At 40.0% G+C, this 27,500-nt stretch overlaps 1 protein-coding gene across 6 annotated transcripts in view; it reads left to right on the top strand.

The window, feature by feature from the left end:
* KCNT2 (potassium sodium-activated channel subfamily T member 2) overlaps positions 1-27,500 on the top strand; it is a 287,270-nt gene that overhangs the window by 52,631 nt on the left and 207,139 nt on the right. For all 6 annotated transcript variants that reach the window (XM_034779504.1, XM_034779503.1, XM_034779501.1 and 3 more), the window contains exon 2: positions 16,711-16,790. In XM_034779504.1, coding sequence (XP_034635395.1) covers positions 16,711-16,790 — 80 coding nt within the window. The remainder of the gene's footprint in view (positions 1-16,710; positions 16,791-27,500) is intronic.

The raw sequence follows: 27,500 nt of genomic DNA, 5'->3' as shown, positions 1-27,500 counted from the left end.
TAACCTTCATAACATGGGGGAATGGTTTCAAACAGAAGCGCCCTCATTCCCCATACAAAGCACCCATTGAGTTGGCCATTTAAAAGGAGGGGCTGCGGTTTTTGGGTTAATGTGCAGCACAAACCCAACTAACCCCCCCTATACACACACACACTCAATTCTCTAGGATGATCGCTTTACCCCTCCCCCCACTGTGTGGCTAACAGCAGGTATGATTTCTGTTCAGCCACAGGCAAACAGCCCAGCAGGAATGGCCACCTCTGAATGTCCCCTTAATAAAATTTCCCTATTTCAACCAGGTGACCACGAATGATATTAGTCTCCCGAGGATAACACAGAGAGATAAAGAATGGATGTTGCTTGAATGGCAGCAAACACCAGGACCATACGCTGCCATGCTTTATTATGCAATGATTCCAGACTACGTACTACTGGCCTGGCGTAATAAAGTGTCCTACCATGGAGGGCGGAATAAGGCTGCCCTCCCCAGAAACCTTTTGCAAAGGCTTTGGGAATACAAGAAAGCTTCACTGAGATGTCCCTGGAGAATTTCCACTCCTTCCCCATACACGTTAACGGACTTTTCCAATAGCTGTACTGGCTGCGAACGCATCCCAAGTCTTCAGGCCAAATTAATCATTAAACACGCTTGCTTTTAAATCATGTATTATATTTACAAAGGTACCACTCACCAGAGGTCCCTTCTCCACCTTCAAGGTCCGGGAGCCCACCTTAGGTGGGTTGGGAGGGTTCTGGCTCCAGGGTGATAAACAGTTCCTGGCTGCTGGGGAAAACAGTTTCTCCGCTTGCTTCTGTGCGCTATCTTCAACCTCCTCCTCCTCTTCCTTTTCCTTGTCCCCAAAATCCGCATCCCTGTTGTGCGAGTCCATTGACAGAGTCCATGCACAGGGGTGGGGTAGTTGTAGGGGCACCCCCTAGAATGGCAGCTCATCATAGAAGCGGCATGTCTGGGGCTCTAACCCGGAGTGTCCGTTTACTTCTCTGGGTCTTTGGTAGGCTTGCCTCAGCTCCTTAAGTTTCATGCAGCACTGTTATCGCCTCTGTCCTTCATGCGCTTGTCAAATATTTGGGCATTTCGTCTTTTGGAACGGAGTTCTGAGAGTACGGATTCCTCTCCCCATACAGCGATCAGATCCAGTACCTCCCATTCGGTCCATGCTGGAGCTCTTTTGCAATTCTGGCTGGTCACCTGTGCTGATCAGCTCGCCACGCTGGCCAAACAGAAAATGAAATTCAAAAGTTCGCAGGGCTTCTCCTGTCTACCTGGCCAGTGCATCTGAGTTGAGAGTGCTGTCCAGAGCAGTCACAACAGAGCACTTTGGGATAGCTCCCGGAGGCCAATACCATCAAATTGCATCCACACGACCCCAAATTCGACCCAGCAGGGTCGATTTCAGCGCTAATCCCCTTGTTGGGGAGGAGTACAGAAATTGATGTTAAGAGCCCTTTAAGTCGACAAATGTGGCTTCATCGTGTGGACGGGTGCAGGGTTAAATCAATCTAACGCTGCTAAATTCAACCTAAACTCGTAGTGTAGACCAAGGCTGAGAGAAAGCTGAATTGTGCTGATTGTTGACATAAGCTGTTCATTGTTCATCAGTGTGGCAGCCAAGTGCCTTTGCAGGCTTTGTTTTGAGCATGCCTGGATAGCGTAATGAAGGGCAGAATGTAAATATGTAAATTTCTGAATGGCCCCAAATCTGCCTTCTTAGAGAAACACAGGGTATTTGTTCCTGCTTTAGAAACACCAACAGGATATAGGAATAGGAAAGAGTGATATAGAGGAATATATCTTAGGTGCATGAAGTCTCCTCCCTTTAGGCTCCTCCCACAGCACCTGCTTGTGTTGGCTTTTCACAGCAGGACAACTTTCTGCTGAACAAATAAATAAATGTTTGCTAACTTAGTGCAGAAAAATAGTTTGAACAAAGGTACCAAGAAATCCAGATCAATGCAGAGTTAAAAATATAGTGTGTCGGGGAGGGAGGGAATGAAGTGTAAAATGAGATGGAGAGCTCAGGAGTTTGTAATGGAGCCTTTCACAACTAGGACTCTGGTTCATATCTAGCTCATGTGGACAATGACTAAAATTTGTTACCAGAGAATTGTTCTCTGATGTGAAATAAGTATGGTTTAAGTCCCTTCACCTATATCACAAAAAACAATTACCATACTTGCTAGCTGTCACCCTTTGTAGTTTTGGCAGAGAGGCCAAAGACTGAATGGGCACGAAGACAGAACACACAAAGAGGAATCTAGTCTAGACTTTTTTTTGTGTCTAGATTCAGACACTTGAGATGGGCTGTGTGGTGGACTTACACAGCAGCTGCCCATGTTGTACATATTATATAGATAAATAGAAGGATTTCTGTCTCGAAGATCAACAGCAAGGCTGTTTTCACATGCAATAAATGCACTTTAAAAAAGAAAAAAGTTGCTAGGGTCATTTAAAGCAATATTTTTCAATAGTTGGCAAAAAAGTATTTGGCAATACATGCTAATTGTTCCTTCCCCATGTAGTTTAAATATAATATTTAGTTTGCAAAGAAAATTCTGTCTTGGGATAGGATACATAATTAATTGACAATGTATGTGTCAACATTCACCCTCATGCAATTTAAAATGGGCAATAATTTAATATTCCAAAATGTATATTTGCAATAAAAAAGTTTACTTTATTTGTAGTGCGACTAATAAGTCTGCTCAGAGTTTTCATTTTTCTACAGTATGTAGAAGTGGTTTCTTAAAGAAATTTCAATTTGAATTAATTTCTTAAAGTGCTGGGAACAAAATTTACAGACTATAGAGGCCTGTTCCTGCACTATTGAACCAATGAGAGGTTTGGCATTTACTTGTTCAGCAGGCACAGAATCAATCAAGACCATAGGAACTTTTTTTTTTATTTTAAAACAGAGCATGAAGGATTCTGAGTATGTACCCTAGATATTATGGAATTGAACCAGCATTATTATTTGATTGGAAAAAAAATGTGTGATTACTTGATAACATTCTGCCTCACAGAAGAAATTAAACCAGCTTTTAAAGTGCGTGGGAAAATGAAGAGAATTCTTTTCTGCACACAAATATTGGAAGATAAATAATTAATATTGCATATCGCTCTGTCATTTTAGTACAGCGCTATCCTGTACCTGTGTATGGTTCTTAAAGGCAGTTTTATATAACTAACTATGCTCAGTTAGTTGCAGGAAGATTTATGACAGTCTCATTCATCATTTGTTGTAACGTCTCTTTGAAGTGTATAAAATCCCCAAACAAACAAACAAACAAAAATACAAAAATAAATCCTAGCTTTGTAAGCTAGTAAAGGCTGCCATGGTTTCACCAACCTGGCACATTCACATTTAATTAGGAAGAGAGAGAGTTGCCCTTTTTATAGGACAAACGGGGCCAGCATTTTCTCAATGTAGCAGATGCAAAATTTTATTTTGTGCAATCTGCTAAAACCTGCTCAGAATTTGTATTGCTGCCATTTGGGTTTCTTCCACTAAGGAAGAAGTATTGGGGAGCCTTATTCTCTCTGTACCACCTGCTGGGACACATTAATGGAGTTGCCATGCACAAGGGTTATTCGTGGCTAATTGGCCATTATTCTGTCCTTGGCTGACAGCTCATTTCAGTGGAAATAGCCAAGCAAGGAAGGGATTGAATGTTTCGCTCCCTTCTACATAGGCAGTGTGGAATCAGCCAGAATTTCTCTTGGTGTCACCCATTGTAGTCGGCCCCTCTGCACACCCACCAGCAAAAGGTTAATCATTTAAAATATAAACAAAGGCCCTGGATCCTGTGTATCCAAAATGTTAGTAAAATTAGAATGGATGTGCTCAGGTATGGGAACTTTACATTGCTAATGCAGATCAACTAATTTTTTTAAACCAAAATAAAAACAAAACAAAAAACACTCCAAACGTGGATGCCCTACACACATTCATCTTCTAAAGTATTAAGATGTCAGAACATGTCTACATTACAGGATAAATTAAATCCAAATCAGAATGTCAAAGCTGTAGTAGTAATTTTGTAATTTAGAAGAAATTAGAAGGGATAATGGATAATACTGCTTATTGGCTTGTTAACAATAACAGACAAGTCATACTACTTACATGATTTTACAGTGCATGAAACATTTCAAAGGAGAGTTATAGCAGTAAGGTCAGTACAGTACGTGCAATATAGTAAGGTCGTTCAGGAACAGCTGTGTAACATTTTATAATCCACAAACATAATTAGAAAAGTTCTTTGAGTCACCATTTCAACAAAATGTTTCCTTCCATAATGAGAGGAAACATTAAGGACAATAAAGCAAAAGTAAACATTAGATCTTAATTTAAAACCGGTTTAATTTCTACTCATGCTATTCTACAGAACAACATATTTTTATATAGCATACTTAATACACGTCCTACAGTCTTGGCAGCCAAACATGCAGATACAGGTAACCCAGGTGCTGTATAATATTCAGATCATCCACAATTCTGCAGGGCTCTTGAGAATATTTTATTTGACTTTGTTTTATTAATAGAAAATTAATATAAAACCCTGTGTACAAAAGATTCTTCTAGCCCTATATTAGTTTTAGTTCAGCTGCATTTAATGGAGATTACATTTGGTAAAGCATGAGGTCCTATTTCAAACAAGTCGTTTAGTTTGATGGCATATTTGGTAGCTGACAGATGCAAGAAATGGTTAATATTTTGATACAGACCACCTCCAAAAGCTGCCAGAGGATCTGTAGTGGGGCCTGTGCTCTGAAGTTCCCCTTGATCAGGCTGCAAGGTTGGATGACTAAGCTGAGGAGTTGGCAGCTACAAGGAGGGCAGCAGCATTTCATCTTTACAATGAATGGGTGCAGGCAGGCCCAGATCTGAGCACTCTCCCATCATTTTGGGGCTGCTGTCACTCAGCATGACCAGGAAGTAGGAGGACCAGGAACTCTGGCTGTTCTGTGAGACGCCTAGGTTCTGTGCAGTCAGAGTCCGACGATGTCCTGCTGAGGGAGTGGAAGCAGCTGATGTGGGCATTTCCTCTACTGCAGTGTCAGTAGTAGGCAACTATTGATCTTGCCATTGTGTTTTCCTCTTCCCTGTCTCTCCCTTGAACACATGGAGATGTGGGCAGTGAGCTCCCAAGAGGTCAGCTAGTCAAGATGTGAAGTTTCACCCCAGAATTTTGGGCAGCTGGAGCAAAGGAAGAAGTTGTGTACCTAATGTTGTTATACTGTGTAAGCAGACAGGCAGAATGTTTCCTACCAGGTTCCATTTTTATGCCTTGTGCCCCATGAGAAAGGGGGAGGAAGGAAGACATGAAGGAAATATATGCAAATCCAACTATTAACATAGCTATATTATGTATAAAGCAGACACACTGTAACACTACTACATATAAAAAGCTAGAAATAGGGTGTCAACTATAAAGGGAAAGGTAACAGCCCTCCTGTGTACAGTACTATAAAATCCCTCCTGGCCAGAGACTCCAAAATCCTTTTACCTGTAAAGGGTTAAGCAGCTCAGATAACCTGGCTGACACCTGACCCAAAGGACCAATAAGGGGACAAGATACTTTCAAATCTTGGTGGGGGGAAGGCTTTTGCTTGTGCTCTTTGTTTTGGGGGTTGTTCGCTCTTGGGACTGAGAGGGACCAGACATCAATCCAGGTTCTCCAAATCTTTCTGAACAAGTCTCTCATATTTCAAACTTGTAAGTAAACAGCCAGGCAAGTCGTGTTAGTTTTTATCTTTGTTTTCTCAACTTGTAAATGTACCTTTTTGCTAGACTGTTTATCTCTGTTTGCTGTAACTTTGAACCTAAGGCTACAGGGGATTCCTCTGGGCTCTTTAAGTTTGATTACCCTGTAAAGTTAGTTTCCATCCTGATTTTACAGAGATGATTTTTACCTTTTTCTTTAATTAAAACCCTTCTTTTTAAGAACCTGATTGATTTTTTCTTGTTTTTAGATCCAAGGGGGTTGGATCTTGATCCACCAGAAGTTGGTGGGAGAAAGGAGGGGGGATGGTTAATTTCTCCTTGTTTTAAGATCGAAGGGGTTTGGATCTGTATTCACCAGGGAATTGGTGAAGAGTCTCTCAAGGCTACCCAGGGAAGGGAATTAGCACTTTGGAAGCAGTGGCAGCGAACCAGATCTAAGCTGGTAATTAAGCTTAGAAGTTTCATGCAGGCCCCCACATTTGTACCCTAAAGTTCAGAGTGGGGAAGCAGCCTTGACATAGGGACCATCGGAATTCTCTGCATTTGCTTTATTAATGCTATGCAAAACTACTCAGGCTCCTGCGAGGCCACTTGACCCTCTGTGTCCACACATTTTCCCTTCCTTCAACACAAGAACAGTTTGGGCAAGGGAGTAGGACGTGTCTGGACAAAGGGACCATGTGGTCTCGTCAAATCCTCCATAGTTTAGAATGCCTCTCTTTTAATATATATATGGCCAACTGTGCTTCCTCCCCTCCAGTGTCTTTGGGGAACTGCCAGGTGTGGCCACTGCCCACAAGACGCTGGATGATATTTAGGTCGGGTTGCTAAGCAGTCACACACACACACACACACACACAGGGTTACTCCCTGCTCCTGATGACAGCAGCTTTTTGATTGGTTGAGAAAGTATGCAAAATCGATTCTCCTTTCCCTTTGTCACCATAAAACAGGCTCAACCAGAGAACAAGAGAACAAGAAAACTATACCATGCAATCCAACTAGATTGACAAGTAAAAGAAGCAGTGAGATGCAAAAAGGCATCCTTTAAAAAGTGGAAGTTAAATCCTATTGAGGAAAATAGAAAGGAGCATAAACTCTGGCAAGTGAAGTGTAAAAAAAAAAGAGCAGTCAAGGATGATAAAGCCATTGCGGAGAAACTAAATGAATTCTTGGCATTAGTCTTTATGGTTGAAGATGTGAGGGCGATGTCCAAACCTGATTCACAAATCTGAGGGCCTGTCCCAGATTGAGGTGTCATTAGAGGAGGCTTTGGAACAAATTGATAAACTAACCAATAATAAGTCACCAGGACCAGATGGTATTCACCCAAGAGTTCTGAAAGAACTCAAATGTGAAATTGTAGAACTTCTAACTGTGGCATGTAACCTATCATTAAATCAGCTTCTGTACCTGATGACTGGAAGATAGCTAATGTGACACCAATTTTTAAAAAAGGCTCCAGAGGTGATCCCGGCAATTACAAGCCAGTAAGCCTAACCTCAGTACTGGGCAAACTGGTTTAAACTATAGTAAAGGACAAAATTCAGACACATACGTGAACATGATTTGTTGGGGATGTGTCAACATGGCTTTTGTAAAGGGATATCGTGCCTCATCAATCTACTAGAATTCTTTGAGAGGGTCAACAAGCATGTGGACAAGGGTGATTCAGTGGTTATAGCATACTTATATTTTCAGAAAGTCTTTGCCAACGTCCCTCACCAAAGGCTCTTTAGTAAAGATCAGTAACTAGTTCAATGATAGGAAACAAAGGGTAGGAATAAATGGTCAGTTTTCAGAATGGAGAGAAGTATATAGTGGTGTCCCCCAGAGGTTTGTACTGGGAGCAGTACTGTTAAACATATTCATAAAATGATCTGGAAAAAGGGGTAAACAGTGAGGTGGCAAAATTTGCAGATGGTACAAAACTACTCAAGATAGTTAAGTCCAAAGCAGACCGTGAAGAGTTACAAAGGGATTTCACTAACTGGGTGATTGGGCAACAAAATGGCAGATGAAATTCAATGTTGATAAATGCAAAGTAATGTACATTGGAAAACATAATCCCAACTATACCTATATGATGGGTTCTAAATTAGCTGTTACCACCCAAGAAAGATATCTTGGAGTCATTGTGAAGAGTTCTCTGAAATCATCCTCAATGTGCAGCGGCAGTCAAAAAAGTGAACAGAATACTGGAAATCATTAGGAAAGGGATAGATAATAAGATGGAAAATATCATATTGCCTTTATCTAAATCCATGGTACACTTCATCTCTAAGAGGATATATTGGAATTGGAAAAGGTACAGAAAAGGGCAACAAAATGATTTGGGGTATGGAACAGCTTCCCTATGAGGAGAAATAAATTAGACTGGGACTTTTCAGCTAGGAAAAGAGATGACTAAGGGGGATATGATCGAGGTCTATAAAATCATGAATAGTGTGGAGAAAGGAACTAAGGAAGCGTTATTTACTTCTTCTCATAACACAAGAACTAGGGGTCACCAAATGAAATTAATAGGCAGCAGGTTTAAAACAAATGAAAGGACTTCACATAACACAGAGTCAAACTGTGAAACTCTTTACCAGATTATGTTGCGAAGGCCAAGACTATAACAGGATTCAAAAAAGAACAAGGTAAGTTCATGGAGGATAGGATACACTGCTCTACAGCCAAAATGCTTCTGAAATAAATGTAGTCAAACTTTACTAATTCTGGGTCACTGAGAACGAAAATGATGCTTAAAATTGTTGATTGGCTCTAGTTTTCAAGATATGCTATTGGGTCAGTATATACGACCCTTGACTTGGGAATGGCGGAGGATAAGTGACTTATAAAGGGAAGGGATCTCAATTTAAACCAGAAATGACTAAAATACATCTTTGACTGGATCTATGAATAAATCTATGACTGGGTTTGGACAGTACTTGCTTTTTAGGCAAAACAATGAATGATGCAATCTGAAGCTGGTATTGCATCATACATGATATGAATTGCATCATGTTATTCCTAGAAGTCATGGATGATGCAATCATAACGAAGCTTACATCACTCTGCTGAACAAATTGCCCTATATCAGCTCTAAAATCATACAGTGTCGTGCTCTCTTATTTGCCAGTGTTTGATTTTGCAAAGGGACACATTTCTGTTTAGCCAAAGTGAGCAGAGATGCCTCGTACTTGTGTGAACAGTGCAGATAACTTTTGCTATGTTTGTGGTGAAGTGACTTTTGCATCACAAAAGTGCAGTATAACCACTATGGTTAAGAAAGCCTATCACCTTTATTTTGGCTGCAAAATTGGAGATCAGGACAAGAGGTGGGCCCCACACATATGCTGCAACACTTGTGCAACAAATCTTTGCCAGTGGTTGAACAGGAAAAGGAAATCTCTGCCTTTTGCAGTGCCAATGATTTGGAGAGAGCCAACAGATCATACCAGCAATTGTTACTTCTGCACGTTGGGAAAGGTGTGTCAAAAAAGAAAAAGTGGACTGTGCATTATCCAAACAGTCCATCAGCAATACGCCCAGTACCCCATGGAGAAGGACTGCCGGTTCCTGATGCACCAGAATCATTCTCACTTGAGTTAGAGGAGGAAGAGGAAGAGGATGAAACTTCTGGTCCTGAACCATCAATGTCACAGGACCCACATTTTCTCCCATCCTCCTCCTCTGAACCACACCTCATAACACAAGGTGAACTGAATGACCTTGTCAGGGATTTGGAACTACCCAAGAGTAAGGCAGAGCTGTTGGGCTCCAGACTACAGCAGTGGAATCTCCTGGCAGGTGATGTTAGGGTTTCCATGTTCCGTGACCGTCAAAAGGATCTTGTCCCATTCTTCTTCATGGAAGGTGATCTTGTAGCCTGCAACAACATCAATGGTGTGATGGCAGCCCTCAACATCGTTCACGATCCAGATGAGTGGAGACTGTTCATTGATTCATCGAAGACGAGTCTTAAAGCTGTTTTACTGCATAATGGCAATGTTTTGCCATCAATTCCAGTTGGTCATGCAGTCCATCTGAAGGAAACCTATGACAACATGAAACAACTTTTGAGGTGCATAAACTATGACCAACATCAGTGGCAGCTTTGTGGCAATTTGAAGGTTGTTGCTCTCTTGCTTGGTCTGCAGACTGGATACACAAAGTACTGTTGTTTTCTCTGCGAATGGGATAGTTGTGCAAGAGATTCCCACTACATCAAGAAAGATTGGCCACTCTGACAATCATTGGAGCCTGGGAGGAAAAGTGTTCAGCATCCACCACTTGTTGAATCAAGGAAGATTTTGTTACCACCCTTACACATCAAGCTGGATCGGATGAAGAACTTTGTCAAGGCCATTGATAAAACACAAGCAGCTTTCAAATACCTCCATGGAAAATTTCCAAGGTTAAGTAAAGCTAAGATAAAGGAAGGGGTCTTTGTTGGTCCTCAGATTTGTGAACTTCTTCGAGATGATGCATTTGACCATGCACTGCGTGGCAAGGAAAAGACGGCATGGAAAGCCTTCCAGTTAGTGGCAATACATTTTCTCGGAAACAACAAGGCAGACAACTACAGGTTGTTGGTGGAAAACCTCCTCAAGGCATACAAAAGCCTTGGTTGCAACATGTCACTAAAGATTCATTTTTTGCACTCTCATCTAGATTTTTTTCCACCGAACTGCGGAGCAGTGAGCGACGAGCGATTTCACCAGGACATTGCAACAATGGAGAAATGCTATCAGGACAAATGGAGCCCATCAATGCTTGCAGACTATTGCTGGACAGTGACAAGAGATGCTCCATTTAATGAATACAAAAGATAAGCCAAGAAGCGCCGAGTAGACACTGAATAGGACTAAACTATGTACATAATAGTTTTTTGCCTTTTGTTTCATAATAAATTTTATTTATATATCCCTTTTGCTGATTTTTAAAGTGTTACATAAACAGGACAGGTAAAATATCATGTAAAGCAACCATAAACACATGAAAAGACCTAGGTTTACAATTTATGATTAAAACTCTACTATCTACACAATATACATAGACATAAAATGTAAAAACTTAAATATCTTAGAAACAGTAGCCAGTTGTTTTAATTGTCATATTTGAATTCAGCACATCAAAATACATAATAAATAGCACATTTTATCTCTGAAGCAGACGACTTCTCAAAAATTGTAGACCAGTGATATTAGCCAGGATGAGCAGGGATGGTGTCCCTAGCTTCTGTTTGCTAGAAGCTGGGAATGGGCGATAGGGAATAGATCACTGTTCCGTTCATTCCCTCTGAAGCACCTGGTATTGGCCAGTCGGAAGACAGGATACTGGGCTAGATGGATCTTTGGTCTGACCCAGTATAGCCATTCTTATGACATTTTAAATATTAGTCACAACATTTTTGCAATCCTAACAGTAAAGAAAATGTCAAGCAAAAACACTTCACAGTTTACAAAAGGTTTCAAAACCAAATAAGCTTCATAATTTTTTTAAAAAGTTTAAATAATTAAAAACAGGGGGAATATTTTGTCCAGTTCTCCTGAACAGGGGAGGCTACTCTCATATGTGCACAAAATAAAGTGTGTAGGCTCTCCTTTCATAGGTGCAGCTTAAATAAAATTTAAAAGAATATAATTGATCTCCATCCTGACTTCAATTGTAGAATCAAACCCAAGGTCAGGAAATGGTAATTGGGCTACAGCTGTTCACATTCAAACTCTCATTGTGCACGTTTAGAGAATTACTGCTGATATTATTAATTATGAAAGGATCACTTTAACCCAAAGCTGTTGCTTTAAACAAAGGAGAGAATTTATAGATTTCCTGTTCTGGCAAGGTGAAGTGTGATTGTACCCGCAGAATGCCATTCTAAATAGTTATAGACAGGTGGTTTATAGACATTTTCATTAGCAGATTTCAGGTGACTAGTTACACAGCTGGAATTTCTGCTGCAGACAGATTTGCTCTACAGATTTATAGTCAATTGAACTAGTTACACTAGTCTCCTCAGAGTGAAGTACAGAGTACCTTTAAATGGGTACTTTTCCACTATACTTTTCTTTGCCTCATGTTAAATGGGCAGCTTGAATTACATTCTGAATCAGTTAGTAGAGTGCAATGTATACTTATACTTCGGTTGCACTTAAAAAGCTTCTACTCTTTTGAAGGATTCCACTAACAGGAGAGCTATTCGATAGCACACTGTGTGGTGTCCTGAGAAAAGCAAGAACTTAATTTGTTTATGTGGGAAGAGTGTCAATCAGAGTGCCTAGGGAGGTTGTGGAATCTCCATCAGTGGAGATTTTAAAGAGCAGTTAGACAAACACCTGTCAGGCATGGTCTAGATAATACTTAGTCCTGCCATGAGTGCAGGGGACTGGACTCGATGACCTCTCGATGTCCCTTCCAGTCCTATAATCTATGAATCTATGAATCTAATCACGAATCTGGGAAAATAGGAGATTGGATCAAAAATCATACTAAATAAGACCTGTTCTTAAATTTACAAAGCCAGGGTCTCCATGGAGCATTTGAGATCTGTGACATAGGTAGCAATAGGAGAGATTAATTGAATGGCATCTTAACTGGCTCTGCTTTTACATACATTACATGCCTGTAAAACAGACTTAGGGCTTGGGGCGGATAATCACCTAAACATGAGCTCCTAGTGCGATGCAATGACCAAAAGGGCAAATGACATCCTTGGATGCATAAACTGGGGAATCTTGAGTAGGAGTACAGAGGTTATTTTATCTCTGTATTTGGCACGGGTGCAACTGCTGCTGAAATACTGAGTCCAGTTCTGATGTCCACAACCCAAGGAGAAGGTTGAAATGAGGGTTCAGAGAAGAGCCACAAGAATGATTAGAAAACATGCCTTTTAGTTATTGAGCCCCTTGATTCTATCTATTTAGCTTAATAAATAGAAAGTTAAGGGATAGCTTGAATGGTCTGTAAGAACCTACATCTGGAACAAGTATTTGATAATGGGCTCTTCAATCTAGTAGAGAAAGGTATAAAACGAGCCAATGGCTGGAAGCTGAAGACATCCCAGTCTGAATTTGTCTAATTTTTAAAATCAAGATTGGTTGTTTTTCTAAAAGATATGCCTTGGGGAAGTCCTGCTACCCGTGTTAGACAGGAGGTTAGACTGGATGATCACCATGGTCCCTTCTGGCCTTGGAATTAATCCATCTCTAACCAAAAGAAATAGCACTCTACCATCTCCTTAGATTACTTTCTGATAAGGAGAGCAAAGAACTATGATTTCTTCCTCACTTTCTATCAAGAACAGAAAAAAGCGAGAGATTAAGAATTGGCTGGTATTATTTACTTCGGAGTATAGAACAGAAAAGATACATTCCAGAGGTCAGTAGGTTTACAAGTTGTGTGTACACATTATGTTATCACCATTTGGTCTGAATACATTCATTTTTGATAAAATCAGACCACCAGGCACAACCAAGTCTTAGAAAAATGTTCTACTGCTATATAAATGTGCAGGATTTACAAAAATGCACCATATGAGCCTCACTCATTCATTTAAAACTCCCTTAGCAACTATACTTAATAATCTGAGCCTATTAACATCTACAATAAACTCCATTATGCACTATGTCAAAGAAAAAAATATTAACTGAGCGATTTGATTCTCATTTTAAAAAGACAAACAGCCATAAAATGAATAGCAATGGCTCCTGTAATAATCAGGCTTCTTATGCTAAGCAGGTTCAGTCTGACCAGTGCTTGAATGGAAGATTTCTAGAGAAAAGCCAGGTGCTAAAAAAGTTCTGTTGGTGATCTAGAAGGTGCTATACTTCCTTTGATAGTGTAGAACAATATGCCAGCATGAATTGCAAGACTGGGTCATTCTTGTTTTCTGATGTGCTCTTCCGGAAAAGTATTTATTTCTTATGGCAGGTATTTACCATCTGATCTATGTTAACTAGAGCAGATAATACCAGGCAAGAAAGAGTAAACTCAGGAGAGACTGTAGTGATTGTAATGGGCATGGACTAAAGCTGTAGATCCTCTCTCTAATATTAAGTGTTTCAATATTGTAGATGGTTGCTCACGTTCCTTACCTCCAACCATTCATTCTCCAGTTGTACTTCTCAGAATTAAAGTGATATATTAAGCACTAACATGTAATATTAGTATCTCTTAATATGAGATAAGAAGAATGGCACACAAATTTAAGCAGACAGTTCTCTCCTCAGATTCTGAAGAGACAAGAAATGCAGAGCTAAGGATGAAACTCCACCCTAATGTTTCTGCCCTAAATGACACAAATGGGCTTCTCCCCAAACCATTTATTCTGACTTAAAATTATTTTATATAATCTAGTTAATGCCAGACCAAAGGCTCTCTCTCTCTGGAAGTCTGTGCTACTGTTCTTTCTGCTGTAGGCTTAAATCAAAGTTAACAGAGTATTAGATGCATTGTATAAGTATAATATCTCTATCTATCTATCTTTCTGGCTATTAAATTTACTACAGCTTATGCATATGTAGAACTCACTTGTAGTTTTCACTTCAGTTAAAAAAAGAGGGAGTAGAATGTACAAGTGAGCTGCATTTGTAATCATTTTGCCATGGAAACCACCACACTGTGGAATCCCAATCTGCTTGTAAGCAGTGGTTGCTAAGGAAAGGGAAGGAGAAGTAGACAGCTGCTGGCAGGCTATCAGAGAGACTCAATGCCAGTTGATAGGAAAGTGATTAACCTCCACATTCTCTTTCCTCATTATTATATCACTGCTTACTTTTAGCATGTATTGTTTCATGGTAAGTGACTACTCTAATTTTCTTTCCAAAAAGATGTGAGATTAGTTTAAACCATGTCACGAGATCAGTAACAAGTGTTCCTTTTTAAATGGAAGTACCTCATCTAATAGCTTATGTTGCTTTATTTACTTACCTGAAAAAACTCACTGAAGATTGTATATTTTGCATAACAGGAACCAAGTAATAAGTGTCTCCTGTTAAAAATGTAACAGCAGAAATGAAGATAAGCACTTTGTTATTAAAAAGCAATGTAATCTCTCCCTAGTCCCCCAACTAAGTAACTGGCATGCTTTCCCCAGGGTTACTAAAAAGGTGGCACCATCAGAATGCTGAGGCCTATACAGATAACACTGTTGTTCATAGTCCTACTTGGGGAGACCATCTGCAGACCCTTCAAGACGCGGTTCTTAGGACCAGCCCCACAACATGTAACTAGCCATGACTGAGGTACCCAATTTGGGGTACCACGTAGGGTGCAGCCTCATGAAACTAATGATTGACAAGGTACAGACCCTAATACCATGCCCAATTCCCTGGAAGAAACAGCAAATGAGGTATTTTATCAGCCTGGCAATTTATTACTGGAGGTTTATCCTCAGTTTTACCTCAATCTCTGCCTGCCTTAAAGACCTAATTAAAGGTAAACCACCCAAGGAAGATGTGGTGGGATTGGAACAGGGAGGAAGCTTTTAATGAACTGAAAGCACAACTATGCCGGGCACTTGTGCCCTTCGGCCCTGATTTTTCTTGTGAATTCATACTGCACATAGATGCCTCACATGTCTGCCTAAGTGCCATACTCTCAGAAGACACTGAAGAAGGCCACCACCCAATCATATACTTGACTAGGAAGGTATTCCTTAGAGAAAAGGCCTACACAATTACTGAAAAGGAGGCACTAGGGATCGAATGGGTCACAGATTCTCTCAGGTATTACCTGCTAGGTAGCCCCTTCTCCTTGATCACAGATCATGATCCCCTCTACTGGCTCCATACCATGAAAGATGTGAATCCATGTATAATGCGATGGTACCTGGTGCTACAACCCCATAGTTTCAGAGTGCAACTCCAGACAGGAAAGGATCGTGTTAATGCCAGTTTCTTTTCCTGGAAAATCAGAGATGGAGATTACCTATGCCAAGACTGCAGGGGTGAGGTTGTGAGGGGTAATTTCCTCAGTCTCAGAGAGGTGGCAGCATATGAGCCCTTCTGGGCTCAGCCAGCACTAATGAGATACACCTGTGAGACTTGATCTGCCTGGAGGGAGGAAGCTTAAAAAGGGAAAGCCTTCCATAGGAAGTGGTGGTGACTAGGGAGAAAATTGCTATACCTGAGAGACCACTGGCCACGTAGACAGACCAGCAAGAGGAAGACAACTGTAGAACTTGCAGCCCCTGAGACTGCATGAACCAGATATAAAGCAGGGGTGACCAAAAGGAGGGGCTGGAGGCAGACCCTACCCCTGATTAAGGACAGAATACCTACAGATAAGCCAAACCCCAAAAGAGAGACCGAAAGACTGCCTAAGAGACTGACCACCTTTGCCTTTTACTTTTACTCTGATTCTCCCTCTCCCAGGGGAAGGAGAGGGAAAAGGGCCTTTTTAAAAAAATCCCTTAAGTGCCACAAACAGGGGAAGGACTCTGTAAGCAGCTCAAACCATGGTTTAGAGGGGACAGGATAGGGATGAGGTACCCCCTATAAGATAATTGAAAGATGTAAACACCAAGAAAGAAATGAGAAGGAATTATTGAAAGAAGTAATAGAATTAAACTAAGAAAAAAAGAAGTTTATATTAAATATTAGGGAAGACTTCCTGACAGAGATTTTTCAGACTAGTCTTTCAAGGGACGTATTAAACTCTAGTGCTTATGATTTTAAAAGCACTAACAGGCCAAACACTATGCTGAGTAGTGTAGGGAACAAATCCTGCATTTACAGAGGATTGATGAGATGACATAAGGTCTTTTTAGCATTTAACTTCTAATTATGCTAATCAATATGTTCCAAGTGCTTAAATGTGCATTTTAATTAAAATTCTTAATATGTTCCTCTAATTTTATGCTAAGAAGAGATGTTAAGAGGAATCACATGAAAATGCTGATATTTTGTGGTGCAAATGTACATATATAATCATTTAATAGATTGACTGTTTAATTCTAATACTCTATTTTCTGTTTCAGGGTACAAGTTGAATTTTATATGAACGAAAATACATTTAAAGAGAGACTGAAGCTATTTTTCATCAAAAACCAAAGATCAAGTAAGCAGTTTTGATTAATTTCTGTTACATGCATTTGTTAAATATAGGAGATGAAATCTTGGTCCCATTAGAGTCAATATCAGGAGTTCCACTGACTTCAATTGGGCCAAGATTTCATCCATAGGAGATTAGCAGATTCTGTTTTTAACAGAATTTCCATAATGAATTCTCAAAAGACATTAGCAATTTAGTGTTTTTTTTTTTTCATTTTTCATTTTGTTGGGGACAACTATTTATTGACTGGGTTTTATTTTTGCAATGTCTTCAGATGGACTAGTTTCCATGGATCTGACATGTCAGTGTATTTGGATGGGTCATCACATAGCTTTCTAAATGAAAAGAAAAGTTCCAGAGGCATGTGGGCTTCCAAGCTGTTTTATTTTATCAAAATCCTCTTAAATTAATTTCAAACTCTATCAAGGTTGCAAAAATAAATTTAGAAAGGTGACCGGCTGAAAGGTCATCCCGGCTTCTAAGGCATTTCTGAACATGGTATTTCAGATGCAAACAAATTTTAGTTGCCTTGTAATCTTTTTTCCTTTAGCCCTGATTCAGCTGGCTATCCACATTCACCAAAGCACATTAACTGCTTTGCTGAATGGGGCCTAGATGATTTTTCACTCAGATTGTCACATTTAAAACTAACTGTGATCTTTTTCCTGCTTTTAAAATTAACTAATACCAAATATGCACTGGGGAGAAATTCACCCCATGCAAAGCGCTTCCATCATGCTGTATCCATAACTTATTTACAGCCTGTATGAAAGCTCAAATTCAACCAGGAGATGGAAGGCCAGTGCAAGATTCCCCCCACTACCTAGGATGATTGCAGGTAGGGTGACCAGATGTCCTGATTTTATTGGGGCAGTCCCAATATTCAGGGCTTTTTCTTATATAGGCACCTATTACCCCCCACCCTGATTTTTCACACTTGCTATCTGGTCACCCTAATTGCAGGAGGAAACTGTGGCCAGAAGATCTACGTGAGATGCAGTCCATACATGTTGTGGAAAGAGTCTCCAAACCAGACCTGCTTAGGCCATCACAGAAAGCCACAATGGGCAGGGGCTATGACATTTACCTTTATATTCATCCAGTCATTCCCAAACCCCATGCAACAGCCTGAATGAAATAAAATCTGATGTGTATCCCTTAACTGTGAGGAAGGCAACTACACACTCTGGCCTCATGTGTTAGCATTGTTGATGTTACTACCTTTTGCCCTCTACCCATATAGAGCCAGATTACAGTCGCTTTATGCAGGTGGGGGAATGGATTTTACCCTAAGTACTTAAGTACAGTTCAGGTGGGTGCAGGGCTTGGTGCAGATAAAAGATTATTTTCACCCTTGCATTATACGGAGAAGGGGTAAGTGGACAGATTTTTAAAGAGAGAGACAAGGTGGTTGAGGTAATAACTTTTTATTGGACTAACTTCTGTTGGTGAAAGAAACAAGCGTTCAAGCTACACTGAGTAATTTTCCAAGACTTGAAGAGCTCAGAGAGTCACAGCAAAATACAAGGTGGAACAGATTGTTTAGCATAACAGACACATTTAAAATGAAGTGGTCCCTTAGAATATGTGTTAGCATCCTCATGCTAAACAATCTGTTCCACTTTATATTTAGCTGTGACATTCTGAGTACCTTTCCCAGACCTGGAGAAGAGCTCGGTGTAGCTCAAAAGCTTGTCTCTTTCATCAACAGAAGTTGGTCCAAAGTGCTCATCCACTTTGTCTCTCTAATATCCTGGGACCAACACTGCTACACCTCCACTGCAAACAGATTTTTAAAAGCTTTCAGTGGTAGCCATGTTAGTCTGTATCAGCAAAAAAAACGAGGAGTCCTTGTGGTACCTTAGAGACTAACAAATTTATTTGGGCATAAGCTTTCGTGGGCTAGAACCCACTTCATCAGATGCATGAAATAAAAAAATACAGGAGCAGGTATAAATACACGAAAGGATGGGGGTGCTTTACCAAGTGTTAGGTCAGTCTAACGAGATACATCAATTAACAGCAAGATACCAAGATTTTTAAAAGGTATTTAGACAGGTAGTGATGCAGATAAGCACCTAGTGGGATTTTCAAGAGTGAATAGGAATTCCAAATTCCATTGAAATCAAAACTGAAAATTATCAGTAAATGGAGCAAATTCAGCATGTGTGAACTCAGACTCCATTTTAGGAATACTGTTGTGATCAGTGCAGCTCTGAAGTAGAACAGGCAAAAGAGACCTAAAGACTTCAGACTTGGATGTCTAAATCCCTCTTTGAGCAACAAATAGAACTGTATGGATTTTCTTCCCTCCTCCCCCCCCCTTTGATACTCTTACTCACACTCAATAGAGCTCTACTTGACTAAAGTGGGAATACTCATGGTGTAAATTACTATTCAACATGAATAAGGCCCATGGTTAGGTCAGAGTACAAACATCCCAACAAGAAGTATTGTATGAAAAATTCTTAAAGTACTTCAGAACAATCATGTTACCATGCAAAATAGACAGTAACGCTTCTATATACCTTGAGTCAGTGAATAAAAATGGTATTGAATATATATGTAAGACTATATTGGCACTCAGATTAATCAAAACAGTGGAGATTTCTGTATAGCAGAAATATATTCTGAACCTATAGCCTTGAAGCAGTGATTTCAACATCCACATCTCAATCAATCTTCAGAGTTGCTTTTAAATCTGTAAAATCTTCTCAGCACAAATTGAAGTCAGTATAAGGTTCTCTAATGCACACAGCTCATGTCAAAACTACAGGGCCGGCTTCAGGCACCAGCCGACCAAGCACGTGCTTGGGGCGGCACCTTGTAAGGGGCGGCCAATCTTGGGATTGCAAGGGGCACTCAGGGTTTTTTGTTTTTTGTTTTGGTTCGGCAGGGTGGCTTTCAAGGGTTTTGTTGTTGTTGTTTTTGGTTCGGCTGGGCGGCGCTCGGGGGGGTGGGTTGTTTTTGTTTCGGTGGGGTGGCGTGGCGCGGTGCTCGGGGAGGGTTCGGCAGCATGGTGCTCAGGGGGGGTGTTTCAGTGGCGCGGCGCTCGGGGGGATGTTTCGGCTGGGCGGCGTGGCGCTCGGGGTTGGGGTGGTGTTACGGCCGGGCGGTGCTTTTTTTTTTTTTTTTGCTTGGGGCAGAAAAAAAGTTAGAGCCGGCCTTGCAAAACTATCTGTTTTTTTGCTTGTGTAGCAATGCTGCAGAAACATTCCTACATATTTGGTGGACGTGGCATACTTACCAGTTATGTACAGAGCCTTTTGAGTACGGGCAAATTAACCTATTTGGAATTCAATTCACAGATCAAGACATAGTTTTCATTATCCTGACACCTACCAAATTTATGTTTCTGGCAGCTAATTGGAAGTCTACATACCAATTAAAATAAGCATCTGGTTCCAGAAAATTGGGAATATAGTTGTTATGAAAAAATTGACATGTTGAGAGTGGAACTTGCATTTTTGAAATGTAATAGCCCTTTTTGGACTACACTAAGAGTAGGGATCCAGGAAACTGGGCTCACTTAGGACAATAGAGAATGTTTCTTTGTTCCGTGTGTATGTAGTCCTTTTTATATAAGAAGGGGTTATATGTATGTAACACAATCTCCTATACTCCCTTGATTGTATGTTAACTAGTCTCTGGGCATGTTGCAAAGAAGGAATTGCTTTGCCCCGTACGCTATTGTGATAATGATAGATTGACATATTTAAAGTGCTATTGATAGGGGATTTATTGGATTATATTAATCCTCCATTCCCCTCACCGCCTGCCCCCCCATTTCTTTGTTTCAGTTGTCCTGCTCGCAAGCTCCTGCTTGCATGTTTGATTACACTGATGCCTATTCTCATGTTAATGCATCACTATATTTCCACATAATTAATATTGTTAGATACCTATGAACCTGGCTCCCTTAGTCATTTATTTTCCTACTCATTAGAATGGGAAGGAAATTCTAAATATATATATATATAATTGCAAAAATAAACACATTTGGATCGACTGAAACATCGACTGAATTCCTGTTGATTTTGGCAAGTTGTTTTGGTTGAAACAAAAATAATTTTGGAAATGTTGAATTGGTTCATTTTGACATTATCAAAATAGCCGAAAATGAAAAAATTTTTTTTACTCTGACCAGGGGATTCAGACATCATTCACCAAACAAAGAGCAGTGGTTAGGCCATTGAATAGCCACTCTGCAGCAGGAACTTGACTGCAGGTCTCCCTTCCCTCCCAGTTGAGTGTCCTAACCACTGGGCTATATTCTGGGGTAGGAATTGGTCCTGTTGAAACTGTTCCCCTTTGTATAAGATACCTAACTATCCATTGGACTACAGTGTGACTGACTCTATAGTCCAGTAGTTAGAGCACTCAGTGGGGAGAGGGCAGGGGATACCTAGATTCCAGTCCCTGCACCAATGACTTTTCAAGTAATTTTATACAACATGGAAAAGCTTCAACAGGAGAGAGACACAGACCCACCCCAGAGTACCCAATAGGCTGGTAGTTAGGATATTCACCTGGCAGGGTGTTGGAAAAGATCTGTGTTCAAGTTTCTGCTCTAGAGCAGGGACTCAGATCTAGCCAGGTGAGTGCCCTAAATACCGCTCTATTGAATATAAAGGGGAGGAGTGGCAGCACTTTATTTGTATTACCATAGAATGTAGGAGTCCTCTTCCTTTTCTTCCCCTACAGTCCACACATTTGCAGGAAGGCTTCCACAAAGAGAGCTAGTTAAAATGACATGGCCTTTAAATTGTAAGTTAAAGTAGTTGGAATCAGGGAAGCAAGTCTGAGCAATCCTATTCAAGATCCCATAGCATATTCAAAGGTTCTTATGAGCTGTACACTATAACTAATGATTTTTTTTAAATGCAATTTCCAGTATTAAAAGTTTACTGTAAACACACCCAGGAAACAGGTCTCCTCACAACAAAGTTATCTGTCCAGTGATATGGAAACCACAAAAAGTACAAGAGTTAATATGATTAGCTAAACTCTCTTACCAAGACATGCGGGGGTCTGTTTTTATCCAAACCCTCCCCAATGAAACAGCCCTATGGCAGAAACCCAGAAAACCCCAATCACTTGTACTGATGTATTTTGGTGGGGAAGACCAATATCCTGCTACTTATTCTAACAGTTCTGGTGGCACGATTGCTGTCCCATTTGGTGTTTCAGGGAGCTGCCAAGGATGGCTACTGCCCCCCTGCCCCACCATGAGTTTTGGGTAGATTTCAGTGGGAACACAGAACACTCTTGTCATCACTACAGCAAGGGTCATCACAGATGCTGTTTTCTGAACGGCTCAAAATACATCTTTTCCCTCTGAGTAGCTGCTACTAATTTTTAAGACTTAATGGAGTAGGTTTAGCTAGTTCTGGTTCCCTGATTAATTCTGTGTGTTTTATGTGACCAACAAATACAGCTCTAAATTTTAAGCATTTCTACACAATACTCAGTTACCCTAATCCAAATGATATACAGTACACATGGCATGATGTGTCAACAATTTCAGAGTTGCTCCAATTTGTCAAATATTTCTGCAAATTGACAAAAATAAAATCATAATATTTCACACAGCTCCAAAATTTAGTTATCAATATTTCAACATCGAAAATGCATGCAGGGTTTACAGTAAATACGGCATAGAGTGCCAGCCAGCTACATCATGACAGAGAAGTGATGACACGTTGCTGTGACTTGCTTGTACCTGGCAAGATGAATCAGTATAAGATCACACCCTAGAACAAGTCTCAGAGAGAGAAAAAACAGATGAAGCTTCAATTCAGTGGGGGGTGGGAGAAAATGAAATACCCACATCCGGGAAGCTTATTAATGCTACGTTTTGAAATAAGATCTGAGGCCACCTGCTCTGGAAATGGCTACACTTAAAAACAGAAAAGAGAGTTATGGGAAAGCTCACACCAAACCTATCACAACAGCCATACTCCAAACTAATTAACCCCTTCCTCCAATTCATGCAATTGGGATGGAAAAATTATGCAGATACAAATGAAAGTTTAAAGGAATACTTAAAGACAATGCTAAATGAATAAGGCCTGATCCTCAGCTGCAATAAATTGGTATAACACCATTTAAGTTATTTTACCCTATTTAGAATCTGGCCTACGGTCTCCAAAATGTCTTTGGAGCATTACAAATTCTGTCAAGTTATCATTTGATCCTTCCAAACCTGGGTCACAAGCAATACCAATGCAGGACAATGTGGTAGTCTATACACAAACACTTCTTCTCAATCTTAACACTCATTTACTTGTGCCTTTCTTAGGTAACAACAACATTTTATTCATTTATGTAGTTTAATGAAATAAATAGATTGTGGACCACAGTTATCAATTTTTGTTTGTTTGTTTGTTTTAAACCAAAGAGTGATACCATGGTTACAGAGACAATGAAATCATAATCACATCACCACAAAACAATGAATAACTGGATAAAACAGTGGATGATTGATGTTGCTGAACATAGATGTCAGACACCAGTGTCAAAATAGCATAGATAAAGACATTTTGTGCAAACACGTGCTACTTGACAATCTGTTTAGGAATGGGAAAAAAAGAACTGAAATCCAGTCAGACAAACCATACTGAGGTGCTGACAGCATTTAAAATAGAAATAAAAAAAAGTTAACCAGCAAAGAGAAATTAAGAATAGTGGATTTACAGTGATGTTTGAAGGAATGGAAAGAATGAAAACTAGTAACCCATTTCATATAGAGAAAAGAGATTAAAAATAATTCAACTAAGACATTTAGGACTAGAAAAATATGTTTTAACTAGAAACTCCTGGACATAGTGAAACAAATCTGGGCCTAATCCTTTACTGCCTTAACATTGGCTAGCCATTTAGACATGTGCAAAGAGTGTAAAACTGTAATCAATGAGAAGAGTAGTGTTTCACACCCACTTTGAACAGATGACTGTCTTTTTGCTCTGTGTTTGTACAGTACTTAGCACAATGGGGTCTTGGTCCATGACTAGAGGTTATGGGTGCTATGATAATAAAAAATAATAACAATGTGCTTGACTATTCAAAGTGCAAAGCATTGGAGAACCAGGCCCTCTGACAGCAGTCAATAGCATCAACAAGAGGGGAGACTCAAATACCTAACTATACCAAATGAACTCTGGGATAGTCTATAATTTGGTAAATATTCCCTAGATAAGCCTATCACTCAAGTGTCTTGAAACAGATAAACTTCCAAGTACTGGAAGCAATACTTATTGGTCACACATACAACACTTTCTCACAAAACTGGATCTATCAAAAGAGAAAGTCAGACAAGGAACCAGTTAATCTTATACATGAAGAATTCCAAAAACAGTAGTTTTAGAGTGGGTATTCAAACACTATGACACCCCAAAATACACAAGAAAATGGTTAGACTAAACAATTGTTAATGACTACTAGAAAAGGACAGAGGTGAGAGAAGTAACACATTTTAGATCTTGGAATGGAGAAACACTGGATTAAACAAGTAGAGTTACCAGCTCAGGTGTTAGTAAAGAACAGCCCCTGACTCTGTGGTCAGTTGCATGCCAGGGAGAAGATTCACTTCCAGGAAGAGTACAAGTGGCATTGTTATCCCTTGTGGGATTGCCATAAGAGAATAAGTTCCACCCCAGGCTTCATAGAAACCCTGCAGGAAAACGCTGCATAAGAGATACAATTTAAATAATCATATTTCTGAGAGTCTTAGCTGTGCTCTATCCCTCACTGCAATAGCCAACTCCATGCTCCTTAGTGGAGTGGAGGATGACAAAGGGCTTGTGCCGTGGTGTGCTTCCTCCACTTTGCATGCCAGTGAACCCTGCAGCCTGTGTTGTTCCAGAGACAGTGGAGCTGACAGCTCTGTGTAGTGATTTCATGTTTTCCCACCGACACATTTTCCACTCTGTCCATACAGGTCTCTTGCCAGAATTTGAGTGCTGCAGACAAACAAGTCCATGTAAACTCCTACGTTTCACCAGCGCAAAGTCTTGCTGTTTTCTACCAAGAATAGAGTTAATCTAAAATAAGCTTCTTATTTTTTGGACTCTGAGTCCTTCCTTAGCAGAACCCACCAAAGAGTCTCAGTTCTGATCAAATGAAAATTTCTAGAAGTACAGGAATTAAACAGAGGCAGAATAGGGAGATGCTTCTGATAACAACCAAGTAGCAATGGGAATCTAGTTAGCAGCCCAGATGATTTGTATAGCAAGACTACTTTTTCAAGTCATTGTTTGTCACAAATAAATCTAATATATCAAGGGAAAGCAGCTCTTCATGACATGTGCAGAAGTTATTAGTGATGTTTTATTTTTTTTGCAGGCATTAGGTTTTTTTGTTGTTGTTCCATGCATTAGTTTTGTAATGAACTACAGTTAGAAAGAGAATATAGCAGCATCACTACTCAGATTCAGTGCCCTCAGGATTCTGGGGTGCTTTTCATTTGCTAGTGCTTGTTTACTTCTATGGACTCAATTGCCATGCTATCACTATTAAGTCGCTTTTGCAATATTTAAAGCTTCTATTGGGGTTCTCTCAAAACCTTTTCTTTTCCAATGAAAATAAGTCCAATTCTCCAAACCATTTCATGTCATTTAGATTTATGACACCTACTAGAATTTTCTGTGTGATATACTACACTTTTGAGGGAAAAAAACATCTTAGTTGCAGTATGAAGGATATTTCTTAAAATAATTGCCATAATGGAATCTAACATGTTTTATACAGCAAAACTTCTCTCTTGATTTGTAGTCTTGTCTTGCTAATATGGCCTGCTATGTTTTCTCTGCCACCCCCGGTCTGAAAGTCATAGTATCATAGGACTGGAAGGGACCTCGAGAGGTCTTTTAGTCAAGTCCCCTGTTAGTAGGGTGACCAGATGTCCTGATTTTTGGGTCTTTTTCTTATATAGGCTCCTATTACCCTCACCCCGTCCCGATTTTTCATATTTGATGTCTGATCACCCTACCTGTTAGAGAAAGAGCAGACTGACCCAGAGGCGGATTGAGTAGACGGGCTTCTTTATTGCGGTACTTGTTCCCCTTGACCCAATTGTCGAGTAAGCACTGAGTTAGTTACAGCACACTCTTTTTATCTAAGTTAGTATGTAAATACCTACATTTACTTCAACACTCCAAAAACCCTTATTGAGTAATATGAACGCCCATACAATGAATATAATTATTCCCGTCCCTGTTTACCATTTACAGCATTAAGCATATTCTACAGACATTTTTACTTTGAAGACACATTTCTTTGCAATAATTGCAGCCACAAATTCCTTTAATCAGCAGTTTGCTGGGAAGGGAGGAAAGGACCATGACCTCGAGCTTGTTTAGGGAGCTGGGAAAGGAAGGGAGGGGGAGATAACACTGCTTTACACAAAGAGTATCCTTTAGATTCCCACATTCCTTATGCAGTTGCAACACTTATCAATCCTTAACAAGCAGAAGGGAAGGGAGAGGGGTAGCACTTTATCTATCAAATGCAGAAACTGCCTGCACTTTATCTATTAAGCGTAGAAGTGGTGCCTGCCTGTGCCTCTACTCCCTAATACCATGTCTGCACACCAGCTGTTTCCCAGGTCTGTATTTAAGCCTTACATATACCAACATCTCCTACACTCAAGGCAGGACTAAGTATTATCTAGACCATCCCTGACAAGTATTTGTCTAACCTGTTCTTAAAAATCTCTAGGCAATTTATTCCAGTGCTTAACCACTCTGATAGTTAGGAAGTTTTTCCCAATGTCCAACCTAAATTGCCCTACTGCAATTTAAGCCCATTGCTTCTTGTCCTATCCTCAGAGGTTAAGGAGAACAATTTTTCTCCCTCCTCTTTGTAACAACTTTTTATGTAATTGAAAAACTGTTATCATGTCCTCTCTCAGTCATCTCTTTTCCAGACTAAACAAACCCATTTTTTTTTTCAATTTGCTCTCATAGGTCATGTTTTCTAGATCTTTAATCACTTTTGTTGCTCTTCCCTGGACGTTCTCCAATTTGTTCACATCTTTCATGAAATCTGGTGCCCAGAACTGGTCACAATACTCCAGTTGAGACCAAATCAGAGTGGAGTAGAGCGGAAAAATTACTTCTCATGTCTTGCTTACAACACTTCTGCTAGTATATCCGAGAATGATGTTTGCTTTTTTTTTTTTGCACAGTGTTACACTGTTCACTCATATTTAGCTTGTGATCCAATATGACCCCCAGATCCCTTTCCACAATACTCCTTCCTAAGCAGTCATTTCCTGTTTTGTATGCATACAACTGATTGTTCCTTCCTAAGTGGAGTACTTTGCATTTCTCCTTATTGAATTTCATCCTATTTACTTCTGACCATTTTTCCAGTTTGTTCAGATCATTTTGAATTTTAATCCTTTCCACCAAAACACTTGCAACCTCTCCTAGCTTGACATCATGTGCAAACTTCATAAGTGTACTTTCTATGCCATTATCTAAATCATTAATAAAAATATCGAACAGAACCCAACCCAGAAATGATCCCTGCAGGACCCCACTCAATATGCCCTTCCAACGTCACTGAGAAACACTGATATAACTACTCTCTGGGAACGCTTTTCCAACCAGTTATGCACCCACCTTATAGTAGCTCTATTTAGGTTGTATTTCCCTAATTTGTTTATGAGAAGGAGTATCAAAAAACCTTATTAAAGAAGAGCTTTTTCTGTAA

The sequence above is a fragment of the Trachemys scripta genome, chromosome 8, assembly GCF_013100865.1.
Source record: "Trachemys scripta elegans isolate TJP31775 chromosome 8, CAS_Tse_1.0, whole genome shotgun sequence".
Lineage (NCBI taxonomy): Eukaryota > Metazoa > Chordata > Testudines > Emydidae > Trachemys > Trachemys scripta.
The sequence above is the reverse complement of the archived record's forward strand: the minus strand, read 5'-3'. Positions and strand labels throughout refer to the sequence as shown.